The 18,154-nt window shown below is 36.7% G+C and overlaps 1 protein-coding gene across 2 annotated transcripts; it reads left to right on the plus strand.

Moving 5' to 3' along the window:
• Nucleotides 1–24: 24 nt before the first annotated feature.
• On the plus strand, nt 25–17,599 carry LOC109079133 (ribosome-recycling factor, mitochondrial-like). 2 transcript variants are annotated; one of them, XM_042764792.1, is made up of 8 exons: nt 25–160; nt 3,998–4,182; nt 4,513–4,665; nt 9,376–9,494; nt 12,738–12,829; nt 15,808–15,967; nt 16,981–17,075; nt 17,125–17,599. In XM_042764792.1, exons 2-7 carry the CDS (start codon nt 4,014–4,016, stop codon nt 17,056–17,058), a joined length of 771 nt encoding a protein of 256 aa, XP_042620726.1. In that variant the 5' UTR covers nt 25–160; nt 3,998–4,013; the 3' UTR covers nt 17,059–17,075; nt 17,125–17,599. The 2 variants fall into 2 exon arrangements, with proteins under 2 accessions (XP_042620726.1, XP_042620725.1); XM_042764791.1 differs by having other exon boundaries at nt 16,981–17,599.
• Nucleotides 17,600–18,154: the final 555 nt, after the last annotated feature.

Below are 18,154 nucleotides of genomic sequence, written 5' to 3' on the forward strand. Positions count from 1 at the left end.
ACATCAACAACGGCGCCGGGGAGTGACGTTAACAACCTGTTCTGATGACGCAAAACACTAAAATGCGGTGACGTGTGCCCTTGAGCTGCCCATGTTGTCAGAAAGGGACTGTACTGCAAGCCATGCCTGCTAAGAAGACACACTTTTCTACATGAGGAAAGTGAGTATGTGTGGATTACGCTTGCGTTGTTTATCACGTCGGAGAGTTTAAATTATGTGTAGTCGCTGTGTATGTTTTTGTTTGTAGCAATGTGTGGGTTTGATTCCTGCACTGTTCATAACGTAGCCTAGCAGCTCGTCTTCGTATTCATTGTAAATTATTTCTTGGGTAATGCCTGGAAACATTGTTATTAATACCATAGGGCATAAATAAATGAAAGGCAGAGTAAAGCATGTGTTTCTTTTTTAGTTTCAGAACATAATATCCATAAATCATTGTTTAAAGTGTTGTTATAGGTTGATGAAGCTGAAGATGAAGAATTGTTTTTGCAGAATTGCACTTTACTCTCATAAATGATGGATTAAAAACCGCTCACTTCTCATTACTATGTGCAAAATACAATATTTAATGAGCTAGAGGGTTTAGATAAAAAAATGAAATAAACTGGAAGATAAACTGAATGCACTGAGCATACTGTACATTATATAATTAAATAAAATAAAAGCATTTCTGTGATTAAAAAAATAGAACATTTGTAAAATTAACATTGTTCAACCAGTTTTATAATGATTATATATATTAAAAATAACTGCACATCATTATTATTTTTGTAGCAACTCTCACTTCTCTATTTTAATGTTTTTTGTTTGTTTGTTTGTTTTTAATTAAAGGCATAACTCATGTCATGTCATTGTTTATTTCCTCTTATTTTTTATTATTATTCTTTTTATTTATTTATTATTTTATTTATTTGTCATTTTAAACGTAATATTTAATAACAATTAACTTATTAAAATATACATATAATGCATATAATATAAAAACACATTGAAATACTTCTTTAATAATGACTTTAACTGTATGATAAATTCGTTTTTTTTTCCGAATTAAAATTCAATTTGATCTTTTGGGACATAAATACCATAATATATATAATAAAAAAAATGAGTTTTTTTTTTTTTTTTTTTCAGCAACTGTATTTCAAGGCTTGTTAATTAAAAGCATAGCTCACCTAAAAGGAATATCATGTCATTATTTATTCACACTTATGTATTCCTCTTCATTTTTCCGGTTGAACACAGAATGTTCACAGAATGTTCATGCTGCACTTTTCCATACAATTCAAATGAATGGTGACCAAGGGATGTTTAAAGGAGTATTTCACCCAAAAATCATTCCGTGATTCTCTGACTGGATTGGTGTGGATTACGTGTGGATTACTGTTATGTTTTTATCAGCTGTTTGGACTCTCATTCTGACGGCACCCATTCACTGCAGAGGATCCATTGGTGAACAAGTGATGTAATGCTACATTTCTCCAAATCTGTTCTGATGAAGAAACAAACTCATCTGCATCTTTGATGGAATGAGGGTGACTGCATTTTCAGGAAAATTAAATTTTTGAATGAACTATTCCTTTAACAACCCTTGATTACCATTCACTTGCGTTGTAAAAGAGCAGCGTGAACATTCTGCTAAGCATCTCTCTGTTCAACAGACGAAATGAAGTTGAATAAATGGGGGTGAATAAATAATGACATGATATTTCTTTTTGGCCAAGATATACCTTTAATTAAAAAGCTTTGAAATACAGTTACTGCACAATGTCAGTTGCGAGCAGTGGCTTATAAATCATGAAATACAACCACTGGTTTACATTACCGCAACCAAACTGATATGCAACACTATCTCAGTTTTTACAGTAAGAACTTTTAGAGTTCACACTGTAAACATTTCTTTTATGAAGCGAGCTCACGCAATGAGGGTACGCCAACCGCTCTCATTCCTAGCGGTATAAATCAAACGGCGGCACACTGTAACCCACAGACCACCTGTGCAACAGTTTTTCTGCTTGACGTCCTCTCTAAAAACTGCCATCACCTCTTCTCCATCCACACCCCGTGGACCAAAACACCCGTGTCGGACAACTCCCATCTCCTAAGGACGACAAGAAGAGTCACGCTTTTCATATTTTTATCTGCATCTAACCAGAACAGCTGCTGCTCCCATTGAACCTGCAACATGCATCATCAAGGGCCGATAAAAATCGCAGCTTGTGCGTGTTTGGGGAAAAGCTGTAGACCCGTGCCATGAAGTTATCTTTATCACAGCAACTGTAAAAACACACGACCAAACTTGTTTCAGTAGCTATCCTTTGGAAAAGCAGAAGCCTGGCTGTATTTTGACTAGCAGGATACCTCATGCTAGACAAAACAAAGAAGCAATGACAGAGGCGCAAGCAACCCATGAGCGAGCTTGTTCCAGAGCACCTGCAGAACAGCGCTGTTGTTACAGTCCACGCTGATAAACAACCACCGTTTGGAGATTTATGCTACTAAATGGTGGGAAATGAAGCAGCGGTGACACACACATTGCAGGACTCCGAGTCTCCACTAATGAGCTGATGAGTTGAGTCAGATGTGTTTGATTAAGGAGACATCCCTAATGTGCAGTGTTGGGGGACCTCCAGGACCAGGATTGAGGAGCACTGCCCTAACCCTGAGTATTAAACTCAGCACTGTTTGTGCTATGGACATGAATGATACGTCAAATCGTGCGGCTGCAGGGGAGTTGTGCTATTACTTTTCTAAGCCATCAGACTTATAATTTTCACCTGGCGGACTATAAACAAGTTGAAAAAATGTATAAACTTACATTGAAGAAAGGTCCTGAACCACATCAAGGCACTACAATATCATAGAAACTCAGGGGTGGACTTTTTTGACTTGAAACCACCCAGAACATGCTAGCAGCATTATAAAAACAAAAATTGCTAAATTGCTTTTTTTACTAAATTGCTAAAATGCCATTGTGGTGGCAACAGTTTGCATGCACATTTCATCTGAAAATGTAAAAAAAAAAAAAAAACATTTTTGAAATAGATTGTTACAAATATTATATATAATATTGAAATGTTTTATTAATTTAATTAAAATATTTTAATAATTAAAAAAAAATTTTTTTAAATAGCAATTAACACAATTAAAAAGCACAAAATTAAGCTTAAAATTTAAAAACAATTCATAAATACAATGGAAAAAATTATATTTTATAATAACAAAATTAAAAAAACAAAATTAAATTTAATTAAAATATTAAAAACAGTTCATAAATACAGTGACTTGAATAAAGCCTTTGTATGATCCATTTATTTTTAATTTTCCTAATTAAAATTAATTTTTATATTTAAAATAAAATGGGATATAAATAATTACAATCACAAAGAGGACCCTCATAACTGTTTGTCAAGGTCAGTACATCTGTTAAAGTAATTTGACCATTTTATGACAATAAGATACTAAAATTAATAATTAAAAATAAGTATTCAAAAAGGTGTTATTCAAAGTGACATTTTCACATGACACTTTCTGAGTCATTACATTTAACCTCTTTTAAAAAATTATCTAAATGTTTTTATATAAAACCAACATGAATGCAGTAAGTTAATTTCTATGAACTTTGCACATGCATTTTAAAGTAGATGTTTAAAAAAATGTTCCTTAATCCTGAACACTCTTATTTGCCACTGATCCACTTTTATTTGTACTAAATAAAAGCTATGCTTTGGAGTTCAGCTTGACTGTATTGATGAAACTGCTGGTTTGCTTTTCTGTCCCTGTGTGGGTCTTTAGATTTAAGAGACGCCCCCTGGTGGAAATATCGAATGTTAGCTAGTGTCTAATGTTCTTTGTTTATTTTTTACATTTTATTATTATTTTTTATTTATTTACAGATCTTCTTTTTCTTATGGAGTATATCAAAATCTATGTTTTATGTAGAGTTGCTCTACGTGTTTATCATCTTTGCATTAAAAAATTTTCCTCCATTTTTTTTTAGTATTGTGACCACAGACATGGCAATGAGTCATCTCAACCTCCTGCGACCAGTATTGTGCAGATTTCTGCCCTCCGTTGTGAGGACCCCGCTAGTGACTAGTTCAAGAGTCCCCTCTCTGCCCCATTCGAGCTGTCCCGTGCTTCTGCCAAATTATGTCCGGCATTATGCCACAAAGAAGAGTAAAGGTGAGTGGAGCACGGCCCCTACTTATCCCTCACAGAGCCACAAGAAAGAACATCCAGCATAGGGGTAGGAGTGGATATTGTGTTTGTTTTCCATTGCAGTGCTTGTTTAGGATCACTCAAGTGGGCTTAGAGCCCATATAAACGGAGGAGAAATTCCTTCTTTCCCCGTCTGACCTCCAAAACCTGCTTTCATTTGTAATTGCAAAGACAAACAGCCAGCATGCTGGTCACAGTCTTTCATTTCTATCTCCAGCTCTTCTTTTGAAGCCATCAGTGATGAAGACATTAATGTTTCTTGCTTCTTTGTTGTTGTTGTTTTTTTTATGTTAGCAAAGGCAAAAGGGCAGACAGCTAAAGTGAACATCAATGCAGCATTGGTGGAGGATATTATCAGCCTGGAGGAGGTGAAGGAAGACATGGCTGCTGTCCTGACTACTCTGAAAGAAGATTTCAGCCGCAATCTCAGCATTCGTACATCACCAGGTCAGGACCTTGCAAGACACTGACACACAGGCAGTCCTGTCCTTTTAACCCGATGCTGTGGGTCAGAATTTGACTAGCCCCCACAGCTAGATTTTATTACTACACCATCTTCTTGGAAAGTCATTCAAAAATATGTGAATATTCTGATGAAATGCATTCTTTTGCAAGCAACATTTAACTCATAAGTATTTCATTATTATAATGGATGTAATATCAGTGTTCAGTTATTTTTGGAGAGCTCTTAAAAGCATTGAACTGGAATTGGCAAGACCTCACAGAAGTTGAATTAGAATGACAAAGTGGAACTGACTGAATAGCAACTGATAATTCTACACCGTCACACAACAGAGGAATTACATAATTAATTCTGACTAATTATGCCTATTTTGTCATCGATATGTAGAGTACATTTGTTTCTCAACATATTTCTCTAAGTTTAAAAGTTAAATACTGTCAAAATAGTATTATGATTTTATATTTGTCTACAGCACCACAAAATCACAAAAAAATTTTTTTCAGACCTTCATTTCAAAGTTGAATCAATTTATTACTATTATTATTATAATAATTATAATTTATGTTATAAATACATTAAATACCTCGTGTTTGATTTATGATAATGTATGATGACATTTATACATCATTTATACAAAAAATATGTATTAAAATAGTAGTTACAGCATATTTTTGGATTTAATTCCAAAATTGGAACAAATCTTTTTAGCCATTTGATAATATCTAATACATTTTTATATTTATATATGTGATTTAATCAGAATTAAACAGTTTTATTTCAAGAAAAAAAATTTATGTAAAAATGACTTTTTTTAATGGTTTTCATTAAATTAACAAAGGAATAATATTTATTTTTATTATGTTTTAATTAAATGTTTTATTATGTTAAATACAACGTTTCCTTTAGGCCTTGCTTAATTTTTGAGTAACAAAGTGAACAAACTATTAAATCAGAGAAATAAGAAATCACAGAAATAAATGTGACTTCTGAAACCATAAGAAGCTTTATTCACTAAAAAGCTTCTCTCATACAGGATCGCATTTTCATAAATACTCAACTCAATACTCAATTGTATATACCTTGTGCTGCATCACATTCAGTTACAAGACACAAGATCCAGTGCTGTTTGGTGTCAACAACCTTGGTGTACCATGTCATCTCCATCAGAGCTCTTAAAGGGTTAGTTCACATAAAAAAAAATTAGGCATCCTAGGTGTATATGACTTTCTTCTTTCAGATGAATCCAGTCGGAGTTATATTAAAAATTGTCTTTGATCTTTCAAGCTCTATCACAGCAGTCAGCAGGTGTTGCATTGCTTCAGTCCAAAAGACGTGAAATAAAAAGCGCCCTTCCAAAAATGTCTCTCACGGCTCCTGGGGATGAACAAAGGCCTCCTGTAGCGAATCGATGTGTTTTTGTAAGAAAAATATCCATATTCAAAACTTAATAATCACTTAAATCTAGCTTGCGCTCACTGTTGTAAATGAAGCAGTTCCGGGGGAATTATGTATGAGGTCAGCTTTGCGCAGGAAACGCAGCGGAGAGATCAAAACAAAACAACGGTCACTAATGAGAAGTACAAAATGAGGATTTGTAAAGAAGAAAAGATTTCGATATAAGCCAAGAGGAGACTGGTTTTTATTTGCTAAAGTAAGGAAACTTTGCTTCTTTTGATCCTGTAAACAAACGTTGGTTTTCACGAGACTCATGTGCAACGCTGACCTCCATACGTCATGCTCCCGGAACTGCTTAGTTTACAACCGTGAGCACAAGCTAGATTAAAGGGATTATTACGTTTTGAATATGGATATTTTTCTTACAAAAACACATCGATTCACTACAGGAGGCCTTTGTTCACCCCCCGGAGCCGTGTGAGACACTTTTTTTATGGCACGTCTTTTGGACTGAAGCAATGCAGCATCCACTGAGTGCCATGAAACAGCTTGAAAGATCAAAGACAATTTTTTATATAACTCCGACTGGATTCATCTGAAAGAAGAAAGTCATATACACCTAGGATACCTCGAGTCTATTCCTGGAGGGCCAGTGTCCTGCAGATATTAATCCCAATGTAACCCACCTATCTGTAATTGCAAGCAAACTGCACACCTTTATTAGCATTTTCGGGTGTGTTTGGTTAGGATTAAAGCTGATCACAGCAGAACGTTGGCCCTCCAGGACTGGAGTGGAAGAGCCCTGGTCTACTTTATACATGGTCTACTTTATCAGTACTTTATCAATGCCACTGAGGTTACACAAGGCTAGAGGAGTACTGTGTTGCCTCGTCCTCCCATGAGGATAAATGCACAACGATCCACCTTTGCATATGTTCTGACCGTGACCATTGTTCCACAAGGTGGGTCACCCTGTTTGCGATCCTACTTCCTGAAATACATCCAGGTCAACCCCGACCACTCCAGCCCAATCCCTAAAGACCCAACAGTTGGGCATTTGGGATTTGGGGTAGTGGAGTCCATGTTCTTTTCTTTCACCTCTTGACCTTTGCCAGTCCTTCCCTCCCTGCTCCTTGATCCAGCTTGGACTTGGTTCCATGGAGTGAATATGGAAGGTCAGTGAGATGGCAAAATGGAATGATGTTTTTTTTAAGCAAATGATGGAATCATCTGGATGTAATTAAGCAGCAAGTTTATTATGAAGGACAGGAGAATCACCTTAGCCGGGGGGAACGAGATTGCGGAGTGCAGGATTAATGTGGTGACCTGGTGTCTGGGCACACTACATGAGGATTACGGCCTGTCAGTCTATCATCTATAGGATAGGTCGCTTATGCTTGGATCTCCGCAAATATACCTTCTCTTGTTCCAGATAAATCTGCCTTCAGAGGACATCACTTGGACATTTGTATTTTTTCAAACACCTCATCGGTTTGGTGTTTTCAACAAAAGGCTCATACAGCCATCGTGCTATATGATTGTTCTTCTGCAAGCAGGTAAATGTAACATCAAGCAAGTGTTGCTTCTGAATATTGACTAACCTTTAGGTTCTTGAAATGGAGAGAGCAACAGGTGGTACCATGACCAGGAAGAGCCCATTTGGCTAATAGCTTCCCTGTGAAACTTCAAGGTTTTTTAGTGGAGGAAACAGCAATATGTTTCATGGAAGCGTTCGCAGATGTGAAGGCTTCCAGGTAGCACTCACACAATCCAAGGTGGGATCCAGGGCCAAATCTCTCCATACCTTTACTCATTATGAGATCCCATATGCACTGTTCAACCCATTAGAGATTGGACAGAAGCTGGTTTTCAAGGCTAGCAAAGTATGATCTTCTTAGATGTAACTGTTCACAAGCTGACTGACAAAATGATGCATATATGAAGAATTAGAAGTTCTCAAGTGTTTTCTTTGGTCAGAAAGGCGCATGCAGGTTCTCTTGTGAAAGTGCAGTGCAGTGCGTCTCAGCTGTTCTCCAGACTTTCAGAAGTGTGGGATAAAGTAAGGTAAGACTGGGGACAAAGGGCGGGAGACAGAAACATTTCTGTGTGAGGTAAGGCAGATGAGGGAAGGAGACATGCTGGCGAAATGTTCTGGTTTTCTGTCTGGACAGAAGGGAATGGGTGCTTTCATCCCTCAAGGAGAGCGAGACATGTCGTCACAACAGACATCGAAAGGTGCCTCTTCTTTTACAACCTTTCATTTTTTTGAGACTTTTTTGGGAAAGGATACAGAATGCAGGCAAATATTTAGTTGTCAGACAGTGAAGGTAGTTATTGCATTGTTTTTCTTGAAGGGATAGATCACCCAAAAATAAACTCTGTCTTACGTCATTCCAAACCTGACATTTTTTAAAAATGTCTTTTTGTACACACAATGGTCCATACAGTGTTGTTTTGGGCCCCATTTACAGTCATTGTACGGACAAAAACAGTTGCAACATTCTTGACTTCAGAAACATTCTTTTTCAGTTAATGCATTTCCTGAGAATGGAACCGATGACCTTGCTGTTGCTAGTGCCGTGCTTTACTCTTTGAGTTTCAGGAACGCCCCTCAATCATGTTTTATGGCCTAACTAGCTGAAACTGTCAGCAGCTTTGAACGACATCTTGTCACTTGCTTACTTTCCTTTTTTTCATAACTCACTGGATAGCTTCTCCACAGTGAAATGTCATTGGTCCAGTATGCCATGGCAAATAGCTATATATCAAACATTTCATATACACTCTGATTAATTGTGACTTTTGATGCTTTTTGCTTTCAGTGAGGACAAAAAGTTTTGGTAATGCTTTAGTTTGGGGATCAATTCTCTCCATTAACTAGCATGCATATTACTAGCAAATTGGCTTTTTATTAGTACTTATAAAGCACATATTAATATTATTAAATGACCGTATTTTAGATCCTTTAATCCTATCCCATACATAAACTTAACAACTACCTTACTGCCTATTAATAAGTAGCCAATTAGGAGTTTGTGGGAAAACTCTTAGTTAATAGTTAGTTTATAGTGAGAATATGTTTCCAAACTAAAGTGTGACCAAATTTTCCTATAATGTTTAGTAAGAAGGAGGTGTTATGAAACTATGATTTTATCATTTTATCAAACTAGTGTATTGTAAGTTTATTGCTATACTTTTTTATTTTTTTCTATTTTAAGTGGCAAATGGTTTAATAACTCACTTCAAATTGTGGAGAAACACACTGGTTAATGAAGGATTGTGTTCGTATGTGTTCTCAGGTGCGCTGGACCACATTACAGTCACCACAAAGGATGGCAAATTTCCACTCAACCAGCTGGGCCAGATATCTATGAAGTCTCCTCAGCTACTTGTGGTCAACATGACTGGCTTCCCAGAGGTACGGAACCAAACTACAGATGGCTTCCTAGCAGAACTTCTAAGTTCATACTGCTGCATGCAAATTCGAGCACACACACCCCAAAAACACACTCTTTCTCCTACTGAAACCTGAGTGTGATGGACTCTTTCCAGCCTGGTTTCAGAGAAATTGATTGATTGTTGGGGGAAGCCCTTTGTTCTTGGAGAACGATTGAAACGTAGGCCAAGACTCTGTGGTTAGCTGTCAGGCCAGGAAATGACCGCAAAGTGGCCTCTGGAACTTAGACCTGAGTTAATGTGTGATATCTCTCTCTCTTTTCTTGGTCTTTCTGCCTCTCTACACATTACAAGTCAGTGTCTTTCTGTTTTTTGTCGTCTGCTCCTCCCGTCACCACACTCTCTCTGTTGATATATATGAGTTCTTTCGTCCTGATGTTCAGATAACCCTAATGAGATTAATGCTCTCTCTTCTTGGCCTATGTCCACTCAATACCAAAGGCTCTGGTTTCCTGGTGGCTCTAAAACCCACCAATCTACCTTCGTCATCCATCCTGGGAGACTTCAAGCCAAAATTGCATGTATGTAAGGGATGATGTTCAGTCAGCCAGTCATTATTGCATATGAACCTTGATAGGATGATCAAAATCAAAGCACAGGGGTTTTGCATCACCCTGAAGGTGATACATGGTTGCTTGTAGCTTTGGCTTAAAGCTTTGGCCTGAAGCTTCTATTAAGAAAAATAGTCCATTACAACATATCAGTCTCTCAATAACACTCCAATTATATATATATATATATATATATATATATATATATATATATATATATATATATATATATATATATATATATATATATATATATATATATATATATATATATATACATTGTGTTATATTCAGAGATGCACATAAGTGATGACCAAAATAAAAAATGCATGGAGGAAATAACTTCAGATCACTCATTAGCGCATCATCATTATAAAAATGTATAAGATTTACATTCGAACTGAAAGGAAAAATCTAGGCTATGCTCTGCCAGTTTCAGAGCAAAACACAAAACTGTGACTTTTCATTCACTGACACACTTCACTCACAGCACTAAAACTGGCAGTACATATACTTTCTTGCTGGCAACCCACCAAAATAAAAGCTAGCTGATTTTAGGTTTGAAAATGTTGAAAATGCATATAAAAAATAAAAAAGGTAAAAAGAAATTTAAACAAATTGAAAAAAAAAATGAAAATGTAGGTACTATTAGCATTGTATTTCTTTAAGTGTACTATAAGTATTTAACTTTTTTTAAATAAAATAGTATTATCACACTTTATTTTTTTTATTTTATTAATATTTAATGGGTCACAATATGTGCAGTGTGAGCACCAAACCAAATCTGGTGCTCTCATAAGAACCAGACTAAAAAACTTATGTAATGAATACAGAAATATGACTAAATATAATTTTTCCTTGTGTTAGCAGCAGCTGGGGTGACACGTTATATTATTGATTTAACAATTAACCATTTGTAAATGAGTTTGCCTTTCTATTCATCACCTCCATATTAACATAATACTAAAAAAGACTATGCACAGTTTTAAAGGGTCGGTTTTCATGCTTGGATGACCATAATGCCATATTGCACCCGTTTAGGGTGTCAGGAAAAACTGGCCATTACCTAACAGGCCTGCAAAAAACAACACAGAGGTGACTGGCCTGGGCCGAAAACAAACAGCTTCATGATTGTTTTAATCCATTACATACTCTTTGAGAGGCTGTTGTTTTCAAGTCATTCATTAAAGGGCCGGAGAAAGTGCAGCCTTGTTGAGAAACCCCGGTGGCTGTTGTGTGTTGTGGTGCAGACAGCAGTCATTAGCTTTCGCTCTCCATGTGCCTGTGTGGTATTCAGAATCATTAAGAAAGTGAGTTGTTTTTTTTTATCCCACAGTTTCTTGAGCCGACTTTGAACCCTCTTCGCTTTTTAATCACAAGTACAGAGGGATACAGGTCTTTTTTTCCACTCACTAACCAGAACAATACTGGTTTTACCGTAAAATTATGAACCACCAGGAAGTAATGATGGATGACGATCAGAGAGAAATCGCACGCACACAATGCCTCTAAGTGAGTCAGACTTCACAAGAAATGCATTTAACATAAGAGGAATGTGTGTACAGTACATGTGTGTATACTTGTCTTGCCTTTTTCTGCATGTTCTGCAAGGTCAAGAAAAAGGTTAACTTTTGTGGTTACTGTTTTTTCTTTTTTATTATTATTACTGCGATAGAAAATTGATTCATGTCTACATTATTAACTCCATAGACTGGATTGATTTGTGACCTGATCTCAAACAACAAGCCCAAAGTGCTTATAATAAGTGGACATGGCAACCCTTTAAGAGCGTGCTCTGCAAAATAGTCTTTCGGATACCAAACGTGTGAGATGCCAGAACGTGACATGTTATCAGGCATCACAATTTCAAGAGCGAGTTCTGTTCCGTACAAACACAAAATTATAATTTAGGAGATTCACTCCTGTATTTAAATGTGGTTGTCACTCCTACACACAGTTTGTGTACAGTGTGTATCCAAAATGAAATATTTCATACTGAATTAAACATGCAAGGTGGTAATGGGAGAACTTTATAGAACACTACTGTGCTAAACATTTGTTGTAGCATACTACTTCACATGCAGTTTTAAAGAAATAATAGGCATACAGAGTATATACTGTGTAGAATGCAGTAAGCGGGACACCAGTATTTCAGTCCAAACAGCCTAAATCCACATCCGTGAAACCAGCCCCCATGATGTATACACACTAGACTGCCTGCACACAAGTTCAGAGTGTAATCTCAGGATAGTCTGGCCACAGGAGTTGTAATAGGTTATGAGGTGAACAGGCAGAAACCCCCAACACAGGGTCACAGTGGGTCATCGCCCTGCACTGCAACCTCTCAGCTCTGTCCCAAGGGATCTCTCGCTGACAGCACCCCGCGGCACTTCCTACACCACACACTCCACCCCTCTACCTCACTCTCTGGAGCGCCATCAGAGGGAGATGCTGCCCAGCTCCTTCTGGATCAAAGGGCCCGGGGTCGGGGTACTCCACTGATCTGGAAGGGGGTGGTCTAGTGAGATATGAGGGCTGGAGAGATGCAAAGGGTGTGTGAAGGTTTGCAGCAAGTACTGCAAGCCCAGCTGTCTGTCATTAGCTCTGATGTGTGTGTGTGTGTGTGTGTGTGTGTTTGTGCGATGTGTCCTCAGGCCATGACAGCCGTCACCCGTGCCTTACAAGACAGCAGCATGGGACTCAACCCGGAGGTGGAGGGCACCATCATCAGGGTGCCTGTTCCCAAGTGAGTGTTTTAACGCCCAGGGCCTGAATCCTCATGACCACTCTCACCCTTCCTATTGACAGCACTTTCTACAAGATTGCTTTGCTTTCACTCCAGGTCCTGTCTTTCTGTCTCACTCTCATCCTGTTTGTCTGTGCAATACTAATGTCTCTTTAATGTGTTTTTAGCTTGTTAAGGTAAACATTTCCATCACTGTTGGACATTTTGGTTTTAGAGTGGTTTTGGGCACTTTTCAGTTGGCCAGACCAGGAGACCATCAAGACTGGCTAAAAACCTGCTCGATTGGTCTGGGAGACCAGCTTAGGCTGGTTTTAACTTTCCCAGAACACATAGCAACAGCACACCAACTCACTAGCAACTACCCAAAACACACTAGTAACCTCACCTTGGGAACCATCCAGAACAATCTATGAACCATATAGCGATTCTCTAGTGACCACTCAAAGCACTCTATCCACTATATAGCAACTCCCTAGAAACCATCCAAAATATTCCATCATCTATATATCATCACCCTAGCAACCAAGTACACTCTAAAAAATTATTCAGGGGACCTTTTTACCACATCATAAATAAATGCATGGTTACAAGTTAAAAATTCCAATTTAAGATTTAATTAAACCTTGCAAACATTATTTTTAGTTCAGCTGACAGAATAATGACATTAACTTAATATTGTGCATAATTTAAACTTAAATTTCTGCGTTAATCAAATTTCTTTAAAAATTAAGTGGTAGTAACTGTATAACTGTAGTAATAAATTTCTGTTAACTTTGGAAATTGGGAAGTGGATTTCTATTTCCCAGCATGCTTTGCATAGGACTGGATAAGGAAAGTAAATGGTAAAATTAAGTGTTATTTTATGTGTTTTTTTAGTGAAGGGAAAGACCTTGTTTAATGCTGTTATGTTTGACATATAAAAGAGTTTCTGTTATGTTGAAGTTTTTATGGTTACCATTGTGCTGAAGAGTAGACCACATGAAGGTAAACACTACATTGACTCTATTAGCAATGATTGCACTAACCCTAGTGACAAGTAACATCTTACTTGCTCATTAAATATACAAGTAATAGTATACAAATACAGATATACTCAATGTAGAGCTAACACAATACATTTTAGAGTTAACATATATAAAAAAAATAAAAAAAAATGCAAAACTGTTGCATTATTGTGTTGTTGTTTTTGTTGTTATTGAGCTAACAAATTATTATTTAGAGTGTAGTATCACCTTAGTAACCATTCAGATCAATCTGTCAGCCACATAGCAACTCTATCCACTGCATAGCAACTCCCGAGAAACCATCCAGAACAATTAATGTCTGTCATCTGTATAGCAGCACCCTAGCAACTGCATAGTAGCACCATATCAACCATTCAGAACGCACTATCAACCATGGTGGCCCAGTAGAGCACAACATAACAAAATTTAAACAACAAAATCACAACACAATGGAAACAAGCCTCAACACAAAGGAAACAAACCAGAGTACAACAAAACTGGAGTAACATTGGAGTAACACAACAGAAACAAGCCACAGTACAATGGAAACAAGCAAAAACACAATGAAATTGGCACAACAAAACGGAAATGAGCTACAACACAGCGAAATTAGCGCAACATAACGGAAACAAGCCGCAACATCGAAATTGGCACAACACAATGGAAACAAGTGTAAGTGTTGAATGAGAGGGATCTAATGATCTAACAAAATCCAAAGTCCGATCATTACCTCTGGTATAAAGTCCTTAGCTTTAACGCATCCTCTACAGTATAGTGGCCAAGAAAGGGAGCGGGAACATTTCTGTTGTGTTGTGACCTGTACCGTTATGCTGTGGCTTGATTTCGCATTGTTAACAACTTGTATTTGCTTATTTGATTTTTGTAGTGTTGTGCACTACTGGGCTACTGTACCCATAGCATCTCCCTAACAAAACACTCTACTGACCACATAGCAACCCCCTCGCAACCATCCAGAACACTCCTTCACATGCAAAGCAGCACTGTAGCAACCAACCAGAACACCCTAGCAAACACATAGCACCTTAGAAACTGTTCGGAACAATCTCTCAGCCACATACCAACTCCCTAGCAACCATCCAGAACACTCCTTCACTTGCAAAGCAGCACCCTAGCAACCATCTAGAACACTCTAGCAGTGCTTGCATTTCGTTTCTTTTTATCTCAATCCAATCATGTCCTGTTTTATTCATCTGATACATACATTCAAAATTGTTCTGGGAAAACTCGCCTGTTCTGTTAGTGTTTAAGATGGCTTTGCCTTGTAATTTTTCATGTTCCCTTCTGTGCTCCATACACTCTCTTTTATATGTGATACAAAGAAGCTAACGCAGTGGTCTTGAATCTCTGAGCGCGGCTGCTCTTCCCTGCCAAGCCAAAGAGTCTCGCCGCATGGCCTTCATTCTACAAACCACAAAACTGTTTGATTACGAGGCCGCGCTCCAGCTCCAGCAGCAGGTGCTTGTCTGGCAGCGCGTACGGAGGGGCCGAACGTCTCGCCCGTAATCAGCACAGCCTCCTCGCATGCATTTGCATTTCTAAAGAGAGCGGGAGGCTTGATTGGCTCCGAATCAGTAATTATGAACATTGTTTGCAGTAAACAGACACTACTCTTGGACTGTTTGCAAATGGCTGGCAGCAAAATGCCAATTATAAGATGGGGAAACTTCTACACCTACAGCAGAATTTGGGCGTTTGTCAAACTTTTATGTTTTATTTTCAAAGAGCGAGCTTGTAGCTGTTTCTGGCTCACAGTCGTATCATAAACACAGATTGTCTGTCAATACTGTCATAATGTCAAAGTGTAAATAACAGTCTGGACTATCAGATTAGTAATTCTAAATGTTATTTGGTCTAAAAATATAAATCCGCACATCTGATCTGAAGACGTTTCAGTGATCATTATGATCTCAGATAAGTCATGTGAGTTAGTTTAACCATATTTCTGACTTCCAGAGTGACGCGAGAACACAGGGAGAATCTGGTGAAACTGGCGAAGCAGTTCAGTAACAAGGCCAAGGACTCGCTGAGGAGAGTACGGACCGGCGCCGTCACTCGAGTGAAGAAGTCCAAAGAGAGTGTCTCTGAAGATACCATTCACTTGGTAGAAAAACAGGTGACACAAATGAGGACGAACTAATAAAAATATTTGGAGTATTTAGAATTATTATTTTTCTTAGTAATAGTGAAAATATTCTTGTAGTAGTAAAAATATTATTAATAAATAAATATTAACTTGAAGGTAGTGAAAGTAGCAGTAATGTAGTAGTAATGATAATAATAGTAAATATTAATACTTGTTTATTAATAAATTCATGTACAACATTATCAATAGTAGGAGTAGAAGTATTAAAAAAAAATCATGTTTTAATTGTTAAGTACATAAATATTAATTTAAAATTAGCAATACAACAGTATTAATAATAATAATAATAATAATAAAATGGTAATAACAATTACTACAATAATAATTATACAAATTAGAATTATAATAAAAAATACAATATTATTATTTTATTAATAATAAATTAATGTCCATTAGTAGCAGCAGCAGTAGTAGTAGTTTTAATACTTATTATTAATTATATTTTTAATTACTGTTTTAATAAATACATATTAATTTGAAAGTAGTGGTAGCAGTCGTATTAATCATCATCATCATCATAATTTATTTCCTATTAATAATAAATGAATGTGCATTAATAGTAATAGTAAATAATTATGAATATTTTGTTTTATTCATTTTAATTAGAATGTTTTCGAAATATTACATATATTAATATAATAGTATTAATAATAAATATGAATACTAGTCTAATTATCAATAAATTAATATAAATTATTATTAGTAGCTGCAGTAATGTTAATAAAATAATAATTTAAATATTATTCATAATATAATTGTTGTTTTCTTAATAAATAGACAATAATTAGCAGCTTGTAGAAGTACTGATACTATTAAATAATAAATATTGTTGTTTTATAATAAATAAACAAACAAACAGACCAATAAATACCCACAAGGTATTTTTTTGCAGTCACACAAATGTGTAATCGTGTGAATATTGTATGGTATGTATGTGTTACTAATAACCACATGTTCTGTCTTTTGTTCTCCAATATCTCCAGATTCAACAAATGGCAGACAATTACGCGGCAGACATTGACAAACAGCTAGCCACTAAAACCAAGGAGTTACTCGGATGACAGCGAGGCCTTCCAGACTTTCAGAACGCCCCTGGTCCGTTTGTCTCGCTATCATCAGGTCAAAGGCAGTCAGCTGTTCTTGTGACTGGAACAAAAATCCCCCAAACAGAAAACAGTTAATGATCTTGGTGATGGAATGGTGTTTTGGATGGTGTTTGGGTGTTTTTCTCATGCATAAACAAATGTCGGCGTGGCACGCCAGTGGCTTATTGTGCTTCTTGTGTTCACATCTCCAAACAAACAAACGCAGGACAAATGAAGTTTTAATGTGATTTGGGGTACTCCTCCTAATCAAAGCGATGCCACAAACGTGGTGTTTATGTAGAAAGCACCGCACTGAATGTAAACGCTGTGGTCTTTACAGGAGGGTGAAAGTCACACAGGATGGAGGATGAAAGCACAAAGCAACATGCTGCCAACATTTGTTTCACATTCACTATTGCATCCCAAAAATAGTCATTATTTTCATCTGTATGATCAGATCTAGCCATGTAAGCTGAATAAAATGCATCAGTTATTGTCCTGGTGCTGTAGTCCGTGAGTATGTGTGTGTGTGCACGTCTTTTGAATCATATTTCCACATCCGCTGTTCTTTGTTTATTAGTGTTGAAACTTAATCCCTAAGATTATTCTAGAATGGCAATGTGAAATATATCTTCTTCTCCCACAACATTTCTGAATTCTCAGTGCTCAATACTGATTCTGATTGGTTGATGAATGTTCCAAGGTTTTTTGGCTACACTCTTCAAAATGAAATGGCAGCAAATGCTATGGAAGAACCATTTTACGTTTCCCAAATAACTTTTCAGTGAATAGTAACCATTTTTAACCAAATTTTTAACCAAAACAACCATTTTTCCTGAGTGTAAAGCATATTTTAATAATCTAAAGAACCTTTCTCACTATAAAGAGCCTTTTATTCAATAAAAATAAAGGTTTGGTGTCAGTGGTTCAATTTAGAACCTTTAAAATCCATGGAAATTTTCTAATGCATAATCAATACTTTATAGTGGAAAATGGTTCTTTAGATTATTTAAATGCACTATGAAAAACAGTGGTGCTTTTATGAACTGTTTACTGAAAGGTTCTTTGTCCT

Source organism: Cyprinus carpio, chromosome A10 (assembly GCF_018340385.1).
Source record: "Cyprinus carpio isolate SPL01 chromosome A10, ASM1834038v1, whole genome shotgun sequence".
NCBI lineage: Eukaryota > Metazoa > Chordata > Actinopteri > Cypriniformes > Cyprinidae > Cyprinus > Cyprinus carpio.

What these genes read in the sequence shown, in the direction of transcription:
- LOC109079133 (XM_042764791.1), top strand. Translation starts at nt 4,014, where the DNA reads ATGGCAATGAGTCATCTCAACCTCCTGCGACCAGTATTGTGCAGATTT. An exon ending in CAGCATTCGTACATCACCAG is followed by an intron (nt 4,666 to 9,375) that starts GTCAGGACCTTG and finishes ATGTGTTCTCAG; the next exon opens with GTGCGCTGGACCACATTACA. An exon ending in ACATGACTGGCTTCCCAGAG is followed by an intron (nt 9,495 to 12,737) that starts GTACGGAACCAA and finishes ATGTGTCCTCAG; the next exon opens with GCCATGACAGCCGTCACCCG.